This window comes from Mangifera indica, chromosome 3, assembly GCF_011075055.1.
Source record: "Mangifera indica cultivar Alphonso chromosome 3, CATAS_Mindica_2.1, whole genome shotgun sequence".
NCBI lineage: Eukaryota > Viridiplantae > Streptophyta > Magnoliopsida > Sapindales > Anacardiaceae > Mangifera > Mangifera indica.
Window position 1 is genome coordinate 19,855,432 of NC_058139.1, and position 13,799 is coordinate 19,869,230.

General features: G+C 30.5%; 1 protein-coding gene and 1 pseudogene across 1 annotated transcript; both read left to right on the forward strand.

Annotated features, from left to right (window-relative positions):
* The first annotated feature begins 1,333 nt into the window (after window positions 1–1,333).
* Window positions 1,334–4,264, forward strand: LOC123211616 (disease resistance protein RGA2-like). Its single transcript, XM_044630412.1, has one exon. It carries the CDS (start codon window positions 1,334–1,336, stop codon window positions 4,262–4,264), a length of 2,931 nt encoding a protein of 976 aa, XP_044486347.1.
* A 1,523-nt stretch (window positions 4,265–5,787) lies between these two features.
* Window positions 5,788–11,914, forward strand: LOC123210448 (annotated as a pseudogene).
* The last annotated feature ends 1,885 nt before the right edge of the window (window positions 11,915–13,799 follow it).

Genomic DNA, 13,799 nt, shown 5'->3' on the forward strand with positions numbered 1-13,799 from the left:
AGAAATATGCTAAAACTTGTAATTGTGGCATTTCTAGTAGAAAAGTTAGGCATCCTTGGATGTAAGGAAGAAAAGAATAAGAGAATTCTAAACTAGCATTTAACACAACATAAATTGTTGTATACTCAACAAATAAATAAAATTTTGAGTTAATATTCGTAAAAATATCTCAATATCATATTCTTCTTTCCTTCATATCAAAATCAAAATGTTAGATATTGAGTGAGATTGTACATGAGAATACATTTTTTCTTACAGCAATCTATGTGTACCCATTTTTAATATACAAATAAATATATACTTATGTGTATTATCATGTGATTGAATATTATTTTATCTTCACGTAATGTCATATATTAAATATATATTAATTTATGTATTTAAAATAGATATATATAGTTATTATTTTTCTTATATAAGGATAGAATTTATATAGAATATATGAAAGATAATTTTGGCATTTAATTGGGTATTTTGTCATTTTTTTCAACTCCAAAAAAATGTGATCAATTTTGGTTTGGTGCATGAGATATGGTCAATTGAATTAATTTCCCATAAAGTTGCATAAAACATAGATTAAACAGAAGTATGCTTAAACTAGTAATTGTGGCATTCTAATAGAAAAGTTAAGCATCCTTGGATATAAGAAAAGAATAAGAGAATTGTTTTGTTATAATCAGAACATTTGAAAATTAATTAAGAAAGACAATTATAAAGGTAATAATTAAAAAAAATAGTGATTTAGTCAATTTAATATCATATCTTTTCATTAAACCTAATTAGTTTCCTTGATTATATTATATCTTTTATTTATCATTGTAGTGAGTATTAATAATTTATTCAAAGATCTTACAAACCATAAACATATATAGATATATATCTACATTATATTTGTTCTTTTAATTTTATATCCAAAGCATATATAATTTTTTTTTTTTAATTTTTAAACAGGTAAATGAGTTCTTTCTCTCATTTTTAAAAATTGTTCAGATGAGATTGGGAATAGGATTAAACACACATAGATTAAATGAAAAAAGACTTAAACCTAAAATTGTTACATTGCTTGTAGAGACTAAAGTACCTTAACTAGCATCAAAGCTAAGCATTCTTAGAGACAAGGAAGCCAAGGATAAGAGGATTGCTTTATTTGGATAAAAAATGATTCCTTAGCTAGCATCAAAGCAACATGTTGATTGAGCCATAGTCATTTGGTGAAAGAATCTTTGCTCTCTTTTTTTGGGCTATAAATATTGAAGGCAAGGTAGCATTGTTACAACAAACTTAAACACACCAAAATTTCAATATCTTAAATCAATTACCATCTTTGAAAACTATGGCTGAAGCCCTTGTCTCCACCATCCTAAAGCAATTGGCATTGCTAACAACTCAAGAGCTAAAACTACTTTGTTGTGTTGATAAAGAAGTTGAAAAACTCATCAGCATTTTCCAGGCCATTCAAGCTATGATTGAAGATGCGGAGAACAGACAAGTAAAAGAGCTGGCTGGGCAAGATTGGTTGGATAAGCTCAAGGAGGTGTCGTATGACATTGATGATGTGTTGGATAAGTGGATTACAACAAGAAGAAAATTCCAAACGAAGAAAGTTGAAAATGCTTCCAAGCTTTGGAAAAAGGTATGCTCATGCATCTTGTTTGATTGCTTTTGTTGCAAGAAAATTTCCTTGCGTCATGATATTGCTTTCAGTATAAAAAATCTAAATGAAACACTTGGTGTCATTGCCAAGGAAAAGGATAGATTTAGTTTTAGTTTGACCATAAGCAGTACTAGCCAACTGGAACACCAAATTACTAACTTTTTAATCGATTTATCAGAGGTTTTTGGAAGAAATAACAGTAAGAATGACTTGATGAAATTACTGTTGACTGAGAGTAGTGAAGCTCCAATCCTTTCCGTTGTTTCTATCGTAGGAATGGGAGGGATTGGTAAGACAACTCTTGCTCGAATAGTTTTTAATGATGATAAAGTGAACACCTATTTTGATAAGAAAATATGGGTGTGTGTTTCTGTTCCTTTTGATGAGAGTAAGATTGCAAAAGCAATTCTTGAATCTCTTATAGGAGTTGCACCAAACCTAAGTGAATTAGAAACCATGCTACAAAAAATACGTGAGTCTTTAAGGGAAAAGAAATTTCTTCTCGTCCTAGATAATGTGTGGACTGAAACTCCCAACAGTTGGGAACAATTAAAAGATTCTCTTAAATATGGTTCTCATGGTAGTAGAATTATTGTGACCACACGTAAGAAAAGTACTGTAGAAATAATGGGAACCACGAACATGATCCAATTAGGAGAGTTAGTTGATGATGAATCTTGGTTGTTATTTACTCGAATTGCATTTTTTGGAAAGGCTAAGGAAGAGTGCGAAAATTTTATAGATATTGGTAGAAAGATAGTAGCTAAGTGCAAAGGCATGCCTCTTGCTCTAAAGACTTTAGGAAGTCTCTTGAGGTTAAAAACACATGTTGAACAGTGGCAACGTGTTTTAGATAGTAATTTATGGGAAAAAGAAGTGATAGAAGCAAAACTCTCCCCCCCAATACTCTTGAGCTATTATGATTTGCCCTCTAAATTAAAAAAATGCATTTCATATTGTGCCTTGTTCCCAAAAGACTATGTAATAGAAAAAGGTGCACTTATCAAATTATGGATGGCTCAAGGGTATCTAGGAAATGAAAAAATGGAATTAGATGGTGAAAACTATTTTAATACATTGGTAATGCGCTCTTTCTTTCAAGATTTTCAAAAAAGTGAATACGATGATAATATTATCCAATGCAAGATGCATGATATAGTGTATGATTGTATTCAATCTATTGCAAAAAATAAGTGTTCTTATATAGAATTTGAGAGTCCTACAATGCCTCAATTTGAGATGTCGATGAGAAGTATTCGACATGCAACAATAAAATTGCCCTCAATTCCTCCCTACATTCTTAATCTTAAACTCCGTAGCCTTGTTGTTGAAACTGAATTTGATGATTTTACATTAAATACATCATTATCTAAGAAGTTGACATGTTTGAGAACGTTAGCTTTGAATTTAGGATGTAGGAAAGCTAATTTGGAAGGAATAAAAAATCTGATACATTTGAGGTACTTTGAGTTGCATAGTTTTGATACAATAATATTGTCTGAGGCACTATGTGATTTATATAATTTACAAACCTTGGATCTCACTGATTGTTTGAATCTCAAAAAGCTACCCCAAGGAATAGGAAAGTTGGTAAATTTGAGGCATCTGTTAATTGTTGGGACTTTAGATTTAGAGTACATTCCAAAAGGGGTAGAGAGATTGAGTTGTCTAAGGACATTAAACAAATTTATTATTGGTGGTGATGGCTACAATAACAAAGCATGTACAAGTCTTGATAGTTTGAAGAACTTGAAACTGAATCAAAGGTCTTTACAGTTAGTATTGCGATATGTGAGGGATATTAATGCAATTAAACTTGCAAATTTAGGGAGTATGAAAAATCTACTTGATCTGGTATTAAGGTTTGATATGTTAGGAGACAAGAGAACATCTGAACTGATTCTTGGAGTCTTAAAACTACCTTCTAATTTATTGAAATTACAAATACTTGGCTATGGAGGAAGAAGTATGCCTTTTGATTGGAAGGTATCATTATCCAAATTAAGGGAGTTGCAGCTTTGTGTATTTAGTGCATGTGAGTATTTACCACCTTTGGGAAAATTACCATCCCTTGAATCACTTACGATATATTCGATGCATGAAGTGGTAAGAGTGGGTAATGAATTTTTGGGAATAGAAAATGGTGTCACATCAATCATTGCCTTTCCCAAATTGAAATTCCTTCGTTTCCTCGAACTAGCGAAATGGAAAGAGTGGCATTTTGAGACATCAGAATATACAGATGAAGATAGTACAATTTTTGAGACATCAGAATATACAGTTGAAGATATTACAATCATGCCTTGTCTTCGTTTCTTGTCAATGATGTTTTGTCCTGAATTAAAGGCAATTCCCGATCAAATTCTTCGAACGCCAACACTGCAACATTTAGAAATCTCTTACTGCAATATTCTAAGAGAAAGTTACGAGACAGAAGATGGAAGGAGCAAAATCTCTCACATCCCAAAGACAACATTTAGAAATATCTTTCCGGGATATTATAAGAGAAAGTTACAAGAAAGAAGATGGAAGGAGCAAAATCTCTCACATCGCAAAGACAACAATTTATTGAAGGCTCTGAAATTAAAAAGGTTGAAGAATATTCTCTGAGGTATTTATTTTTATTTTATCTCTTCTCAAATTTAGTTAGTAGTAATCTTTGATTCAAAAGGAACTTCCATCTTGTTTAATTGTTTGAAATTAGCAACAACTTTTTAATATTTTCAAATTTTTATAATGATCCTTGGTAGTTTTTGACTGAATATATAATCAATTCATATTATCAATACCATCAATGAGTTATCTAAGAATTTTCCAGTACCAACAAGGGAAGCCCGCCCTTTCAACAACTACATATGATCCTTGAGTTCAGGTAATTTAATTTGTAAGTTAATTTTTTTAAGTACATATCCCTTAGGTTTGTTTTGGTCTTAAAATTTGCTTATCAATATATCCAATTGCATTTTTTAATAATACTTATAAATCTCTCTGTTGAAATGAATTTCTTGATGATTCAATGTAACTTAGTCGAAATGAATTTCATTTGCAGAATCACCATTGTTGATTGGTAATACCTTATTAACAAACCTTTATCTGGAGAATGATTAAGTTTAGCTGGGAGAAATATGTGAATCAATTTGTGTGATTATTTATTTATTTTTGAATTAACCAAGCAATTTTGTACATCAGAATGACAGGGTATGCATAGGATGTTCTTGAAAGTTAACTAGTTAATATAATTATATCAATGTTCTCTCCAAAAAGTTTGATGAGAGCTGAAGACAAGAAAAAATATTGATGTTGATGAGAAACTAAGACATCTTGGTATGAATATTTTGGTGACATGCTCAAAAGGGAGCATAGGCCTTGGCATGTTGCTGAGAGGTAAACTTATGTTAGCTTGGAGGCTATTTGTTTCATAACAAAGGGCGAGGGGAGGGGAATGGTGTGGTGGGGCTTGTGTTAGAAATAAATAGCCTCTCAGAATTTATGGTGGCTTGAGGTTGGTTTTTCGTGATTATAAACTTGTTGTGAAAGATGTAACAATATTTTGTAACTCTTTTTTTTTATCATAGTGAAACCAATCATCTCCACCCGTGGACGTAGCCAAATTGGCGAACCACGTAAATTCTTGTGTTAATTTATTTTAACTTTATGTTTGATGATAGTTTTTGTTTGAACGATATTATTTCATATTTGGTATTCTTAACACTACTTTTCTACGCTTATGCAACATACTGTATTGAATTAAAAATAAATAAATAAAACGCATTGATGTGCCCAAAATATGATTCTAAACTTATAAACTCTTTCTAGTTCGAATGTATTATACCTTCATTGGAACCAAAAATTAAAGAAAAAACCTTTTGAAAAAAACTTACTACAATCTACATTCCACACAATATGCAAATTAAAAACTGGATTAAATCAAGGTATTTCAAACTTCCATCAAAATCCAAGATCATGTAAAGATGCAAAGAGTGAGACCTTAATTTTCAGGAACAAGAAATTAACAAATATATAGAGAGAGTAAGATTTGAAGTTGAACTATTTGAAGAAGGGTAATAACGTAATTTAACCTTTTCCTTATAATAATTCAAAACAAACTTCCAGTTCCAGTCCTCATCCAAACCAAAAGCAAGAGGGGAGCCAGACATCATAATCAAGAATAGAAAAATGAAGATAATGATGACTATAAAACGAGTTGTCGACTACGCCGTGAAGATCAGAGTGAAACCCAATAAGGTATTGATCAATATCTTAAAATAATTCATTAAAAATTATTATTATTATTTTTAATCTGGGATGGGTACAGACCGGAGTTGAGACCAACAACGTCAAGATGTCAATGAACCCATTTTGCGAGATAGCATTAGAGGAAGCTCTCAGGATCAAGGAATCAGGGTTAGCCTGGCTGTCAGTATGAGCCCCTCACAGTGCGTGGATACGCTGCGGGCGGGTGTACCTATGGGAGCTGATAGAGGGATTCATGTTAAGGCTGCCTCTGTGCTGTATCCATTGGCTGTCTCCAAGATCTTGAAGAGTCTTGTTGAGGTTGTGAAGCCCGGTTTGCTTTTTCTTCGAGAAGAGGTTTGTGTTTCGTTAAATTTGTTATGGTTTGGGTCTTGCTGATCAAAGAAATTCATGTGTAAGAGGGGTTTCCTTATTAAACAGATTGTTGTGTAGGCAACTGATGACGATTGCAATCACACAGGGCAAATGGTTGCAGGGTTGCTCTACCGGCCACGAGCTACCTTTGCTTCTAAGGTTGGTCCAACTTTCGAAGAACTTTAGTTATTTTATTTTTTTGTGAATAAATCTGATACATTCAGGATAGCCTAAAACAGTGTTGGAATTTTATAGCAGTTGTATATTTCGTGAAAATAATTTTGGGTAGGTACTGCTGTTGCCTTTGATTAATTGATGAGTATGTATGCTTAGTTTATAAAATTTACCCTTTTTTTTTTTATAGAATATCGCCATGTTCAAACTGCAACTACGGGATTATACTAGTGTTCCATCATTTTGCCGCCTTTGGTGCTTTGTTAATGAATAATTGCTTGAGATGCTTAAAGAAACAGCTTAATTTACATATAAGTTTAAATGTTTTGAGATTGTATTGGTTATTGATTTTTTCTTTTATTAGGTTAACTTTAGTATGCTTCCTCTCCAGCTGATGTCTATTTTATACTTAAGATAATTGTTTCCTATGATTTATTGTTGCTATTTGGTAGGTTGTTTTAGACAAGGAGAGACGAGAAGCCACTGTGGATAGAGAAGTAGATGGTCGTCTTGAGACACTATCGTTAGACTTACCTGCAGTAACCACGTAAGTATTGTGCAATTTGTGAGTTTTGATATTGAAAACATTTGAGATTCCATGAGCATGCTGTTTTCCTTTAATATTTCTTTATTATTTCCTATCAAAACCATCATTTTTAGAGTGAGAATTGTATACATACACTCACCAGAAAGCAGCTTTTGGAAACAGTGGAAATCTATTTAGGGATATTTTAGAATATAATAGTTTCTAAAACAAATCTTCTGAGACTAGAAAATTGTTCTGGAGGGAATTATAATATTTAGGGATTTTTTAGAATATAATAGGGACATTTAAGAGTGACAAGGCAGCTGTACCAAAGGCTTGTTATATTATATATGAATTAGAATTATATGTTGAGCTTCAGATATGTTTCACAGAGGTTCATTTTATGTTGTCACCCTCTGAATGGCTCAGATTTGATTCATACTAGATGATATAGTAGTAGAAGATCTTTTTCACATCATTATTAATGTGAATTATGTCTTAATTGCCATTTGAATTGAAGACTGAAGTTCATTTTAAATTATTTTTTGAGCTATACTAGTAGACTTTTGTTTAAGAAACAGAGTATAAGTCCTTTGCAGAGCATAATTTTGAAATTCTTATATTAATTGTCAATTGGGAACTGGTTGCATTGACCACATGTCCTGGAACATCCTTACCTGGGCCATACTTTTGGAAATTGCTAAATGGAAACTGGGTCATTTTTTTCAGTACTTATTAAGACCCAACGGTTGGAAAGGTGCGAGCCACACCGCCAGGCAAACACCTGTATTTGAATATATATCGGAGTTAGAATGGGAAGTTTCCTTGAGAAAGGTGCCAATCCTGATTATTGATTCTACAATATTCCAGTATCCTGATTATTGATTCTACAATATTCTAGTTTTTTGAAATAAGTTCAATATCATAAAGAGCTAGAGTCAGTAAGTCTCATGGAATAGGAAAGTTGTTGTTCAGGTTCTAAACCAGTATACCTTCCTGCCAGTAATCCCTCTATCAAGTACGCCAATCCTCTTACTATTAGTAATCGATCCAGCTGTATATGGGACTGCTGATGGTCGTGAATCAGGCCAATTGGTTCCACACAAAACCAAGAACTAGACAGTATCTTTGGCACAGATACCTCCATTTTTGTTGTTCCTAGATATCAGGCAAGCCTAGACTAGTCTTTCCCCTGCCTAAGAGAAAGCGGATATGCGAAAACTCTCCAAGCTACAGTCTTTCCTCAGAGATTTAACATTTCAAGTTTAGATAATAATATTTCAAATTGATTTAACACTAAATAGTTTGAATTTCAAGTTATGGCTATGGCACATACTCATATTTTGATTTCAAACCTAACTTATCACAATAAAACTAAAATATGAAATTTAAATATGTTTTTTGTTTTTTATCGAAAACTCTATAAATGAAATTCCAAACCGTTATAGTATTTAACTGTAATATAAATTTCATCCTAATTAATTAGAATTCTATAGCTGCACTTCACCAACCCTTGTTTATATTTAAAATGTTAATTGAATTTTCAATTAATTAATTTTAAACAAGCATAAATTATTTCTACCTGAAAATATTTGTCTAATCATTCAAACATTTTTTAGCAATATTGTTTTAATTCCATGATAAACTAATATCAAAATATATATTTGTGATTGATCTGATTTGGCTTGAATTGCATCCCCTCGAGTGTGATTTTGGTTAAGAACATGATGTGATTAGACCTGAATCGCACTGTAACAATGCAATATAAGTCAGATTTGGCCAAATTGATCCATACAAGTTGTGATTCCTGCTAGATCACTTCATCTCAGGTATAATTTGGTGGAGATTGCACTTGAAAACACTATTTAGACCATTTGGAATAGTGTTGGCCAGAACTATGATTTTTATTGTTGAGGACAATGGTATAAGTCATGAATCTTTAGTTGGTGGTTTTCTCTTTTTGGGGTGTGAGTGATTTATTAATTTAAATATAAAATAATAAAACTATATACATAAATAGTGTGTATAAACTTGTACACACACGTTAACATATCATCATATGATTAAGTAATTTTAAGTTATAAATAAAATAACTATCAATGACACGATAATATGTCATCGTTTGTGGTGCATTGTGTATAATAGTATTTATGTGATAAAATAATTAATCTAATGTAGATTAAACAGAAATATGCTTAAACCAAATAACTGTGGTACTGCTATTAGAAAAGTTAAACATCCTTGGATAAAATGTTGCTACCTTAATTAAACACACCAAAAATATCAATATCTTATTTCATCCATACAAAGAAAAAAATATAATTGAGTTGGAAATAATTAAGAAATATATAGTTATAATCAGAATATTTGAGAATTAATGAAGGAAGACAATTAAAAAGAAAATAATTAAGAAATTTAATATCATTAAACCTAATTAGTTTCCATGATTATATTATATTCTTTTTTTACCATTGTAGTGAGCAGAGGTATGCATGGTCCGATTTAAAATTTTTTTAAACTAAATTAAAAAAATAGTATAAAAAAATATAAATATAAAAAAATAAATAAATATATACATTATTTAAAAAAAGTAATTGAATTATAGTTTTTTAAAATATAATATAAATGTGTAAAATAAATATCAAATATATATACAATATATATATAAATAAATGACAAAATAAATATGAAAAAACAAACTGTACACCTAATTTCTTACTGAAAAATTATGTTAAACATAGTAATATATATGTATTTTAAAAAAATACGATTTACTGTCTTGGTTGGTTTGACAATTGCCCAACTATAACCCAAACTGAAAAAAAACGTTTTGAAAAGTTTTCAACCCAAACTAGAGTATTTTACAAATCAAATTGTAATTTTAAGTGATTTAATTCAGTTTAACGGTTTGAATTGAATTATGCACACCCTTAATAGTGAGTACAAAATATTTAGAAACTTACCATAAACATATACATATATCTACACTAAATATGTTGATATGAGTTTAACCATTTACATTTATTCTTTTAATTTTATATGATTTTTTTTAATTTTAAATAGGTAAATGAGTTCGTTCTCTCACTTTTAAATAAAAAAAAAATGTTTAAGATTAGACTGGGAATAGGATTAGACATACATAGATTGAATGGAAATATATTTAAACTAGAAATTGTGGCATTGCTTGTAGAAATTAAATACCTTAATTAGCATCAAAGTTGAGCATCCTTGGATCCAAGGAAGAGAAGAATAAGAGAATTGCTTTACAGGGAGAAAAACTTGCTTCCTTGACTAGTATCAAAGCAATATGTTGATTGAGTCAGTCATTTGGTGAAAGAATCTGATACATTTGTTAAATATTGAAGGCAAGGTAGCATTGTTACAACTCACTTAAACACACCAACAACTACAATATCTTAAATCAATTTCCATCCTTTGACAACTATGGCTGAAGCCATTGTCTCTGTGATGAATTTTCTGTTGCTGTTTTTGTTTTCTTTTTTGGTATTTTAGTGGTGTGAGTGATTTATTAATTTTTAAGGATACAAAAGTATCGTTAAGACAAATATTGAGTGGGAAACAATTCAGTCTCTCTAAGCTAAATACAAAACAATAAAATTATGTACACAAATAATATGCATAAATTTGTATATAAATGATGATAAATCATCATATAATTAAACAATTTTAAATTATAAATAAAATAACTATCAATTATATAGTGATATGTTACCGTCTATGGTGCATTTTTTATGCAGTTAGTGTTACTTAATATAAAAAATTATCCGGATAAGAATCGAAGTCGGGTTAATCATATGTATATTAAATGGAAATATGCTTAATCTAGAAACTGTAGTATTGCTAGCAGAAATGTTAAGCATCCTTGGATCAAAGGTAGACAATGATAAGATAAATTTTTTATTTGGATTAAAATTTGCTACCTTATGTGGCATCAAAGCAAAATGATTATGAAAGAATCATTGAAAAGTAAAAATAATTAAGTACCATATGGTTATAATCAGAAGATTTGAAAATTAATTAAGAAAGATCATTAGAAAGGAAATAATTAAAAAAATTAATAATGATTTGATCAATTTAATATCATATCCTTTCATTAAACCTAGTCAGTTCTCATGATTCTTTTTTTTTTTCTGTAGTTACCATTGTAGTAAAAATTTGCCAAAGAGTTTCAAGAAGATGGGAAGCTAAGGCTAATACGAAATTGCAGCCATGTTTTTCACATTGATTGCATTGACGTTTGGTTTCAAAACAATGGAAATTGCCCACTTTGCAGAACAAATATTTCATCCAGAACAGGATTTCCCATCCCAAGATCCAAATTCTTCCACTGAAAACGTGGCAGGCAGGGATGAGGATTGTGTTGTGACTGAACACAATACTCATCACGCAGTGAATCAGACATTGCTTGCAACACAAGACAGATTGGCTTCAGGAGATGAATTCATAGTTCATAAGAAGGTGAGGAAGTTTCATAAAGTGAGCAGTATGGGAGATGAATGTATTGATATAAGAGACAAAGATGAGCAGTTTGCAATAGAACCCATTAGAACACCATTTTCAATGGTTCATCAACTGATCTCAGGTTGTATTAAGCAATTCAAGAAGCTTTGCAACAAAACAGGCAAGTGAGTGGAGTTAGCCCCATTGAAGGTTGCAGTAACAGAGGTAGAAGATCCTTTTTCACTTTTGGTCATGGCAGGGGATCCAAAAAAGCAGTTCTACCAGTTAAAATAGAGATTTTAGCTCCGTTAGGAAGCAATAGAAATGGTGATATAATTATATTCAATTGAAAATTTTAGAAGCAACTGTTTTTAATTTGAATGGTTTAGAGGCTGGTCCAGTGTACTCTCGATGACTTGCAGCCATTATTGTGAATATCATTGCAGAAACAAGAATTTTTATTTTCTTCATATATAAAAAGGATTGAATTACTTTGTGTTCTCTGATTGAATCTAGTTATTGTCACATTGTCGGTCTCTAATTCTATTGATTTTGGGAACAAAAAGGGGTCCTATGATTTGAAACCTTATGACTATGGTTATTATTATCTTACCATATATGATACAGGTAAAAAGTGATGTATATCTTAAGGTGTATCGAATTAATACGATATAATAAACATATCATATAATATGATACATATTACTTATACAGATCAATACACATTTTAAAAGAAAATGAAAATGTAATAAAGGTGTAAAGAAGAAATTTAAATTTTTAAAAGTGTTTATGTTATTTTTTAAAATTATCACGTGTTGATTGAAATTTTTTATTAATTTTAAAAGATATATTTGTAATATGATATAATACACAATATAAAAAATTAAATTTTTGATATAAAATAAAATACGTAATTCGACTTCCATGTTCATGACTATCAAAGATAGCTTATTCAAAAATTCAAATTTCAATCAAACTAAAAACAAGAAAGGTAATATAGTGTAGAAAATATGTCCTTCCAAATATTAATCCCAAAAAATATTATTACAATCCATAATTTTGGTAGACATATTTCTGAGTTCCAATTTCTCTTAATCCTGAAAACCAATGACAATTACTCCCATTTCTATATCATAATTTACGCATAATCTGATTATGTGTATGTTTATATTTTATAAAAATTTAATTGACAAATTTTAATTATTAAAAGAGTTCTTAATTAAAATGACTCATTTATTAGCTTAAATAATATATCCCCATTGTTTAAAATTTTATGAACAATAAAACTATGCATAATTTTGCTCTTATATGATTTTGAAATAATTAAATACGATGGTAGTATTATCCAATGTAAGATGTATGATATAGTGCATGATTGTGTTAAATCTCTTACAAAGAATGAATGTTCTTATATAGAATTTGAGAGTCTTGCAATGCCTCAATTTGAGATTTCTACTAGAAATATTCGACATGTAATGACGAATTTGCCCTTAATTCCTCCTTATATTCTTAATGTTAAACTCCATAGCCTTGTTTTTGAAATTGAATGGAATGATTTTACATTAAACACATTATTATCTAAGAAGTTGATGTGTCTTAGAACGTTAGTTTTGAATTTAGGATAGGGGATAGCTAATTTGGAAGGAATAAAAAATCTGATACATTTGAGGCATTTTAAGTTGCAAACTAATAGTATAATAATATTGTTTGAGGCATTATGTGATTTATATAATTTACAAACCTTGGATCTCACTGATTGTTTGGATCTCCAACAGCTACCCCAAGGAATAGGAAAGTTGGTAAATTTGAGGCATTTGTTAATTGCTAGGACTCACTTTTTAGAGTACATTCCAAAAGGAGTAGAGAGATTGAGTTGTCTAAGGACATTAAACAAATTTATTATTAATGGTGATGACTACAATAACGAAGCATGTACAAGTCTTGATAGTTTGAAGAACTTGAAACTGAACCAAAGGTCTTTAGAGTTAGAATTGCAATATGTGAGGGATATTAATGCACTTGCATATTTAGGGAGTATGAAAAATCTACTTGATCTGGTATTAACATTTATGGGGCAAGATGAAGAGACAACATGTGAACTGATCCTTGGAGCCTTACAACTACCTTCTAATTTATTGAAATTAGAAATAACAGGCTATAAAGGAAGAAGTATGTGTTTTGATTGGAAGGTATCATTATCCAAATTAAGGGAGTTGAAGCTTCATAACTGTAGTGAATGTGAATATTTACCTCCTTTGGGGAAATTACCATCCTTTGAATCACTTGAGATAAGTCACATGTTTAGAGTGATAAGAGTGGGTAATGAATTTTTGGGAATAGAAAATGGCATCACATCATCGTCATCGACGATCGTTG

Bases quoted from the DNA above. Each gene is read 5' to 3' on its own strand.
- LOC123211616 (XM_044630412.1), top strand. From the start codon at position 1,334: ATGGCTGAAGCCCTTGTCTCCACCATCCTAAAGCAATTGGCATTGCTA.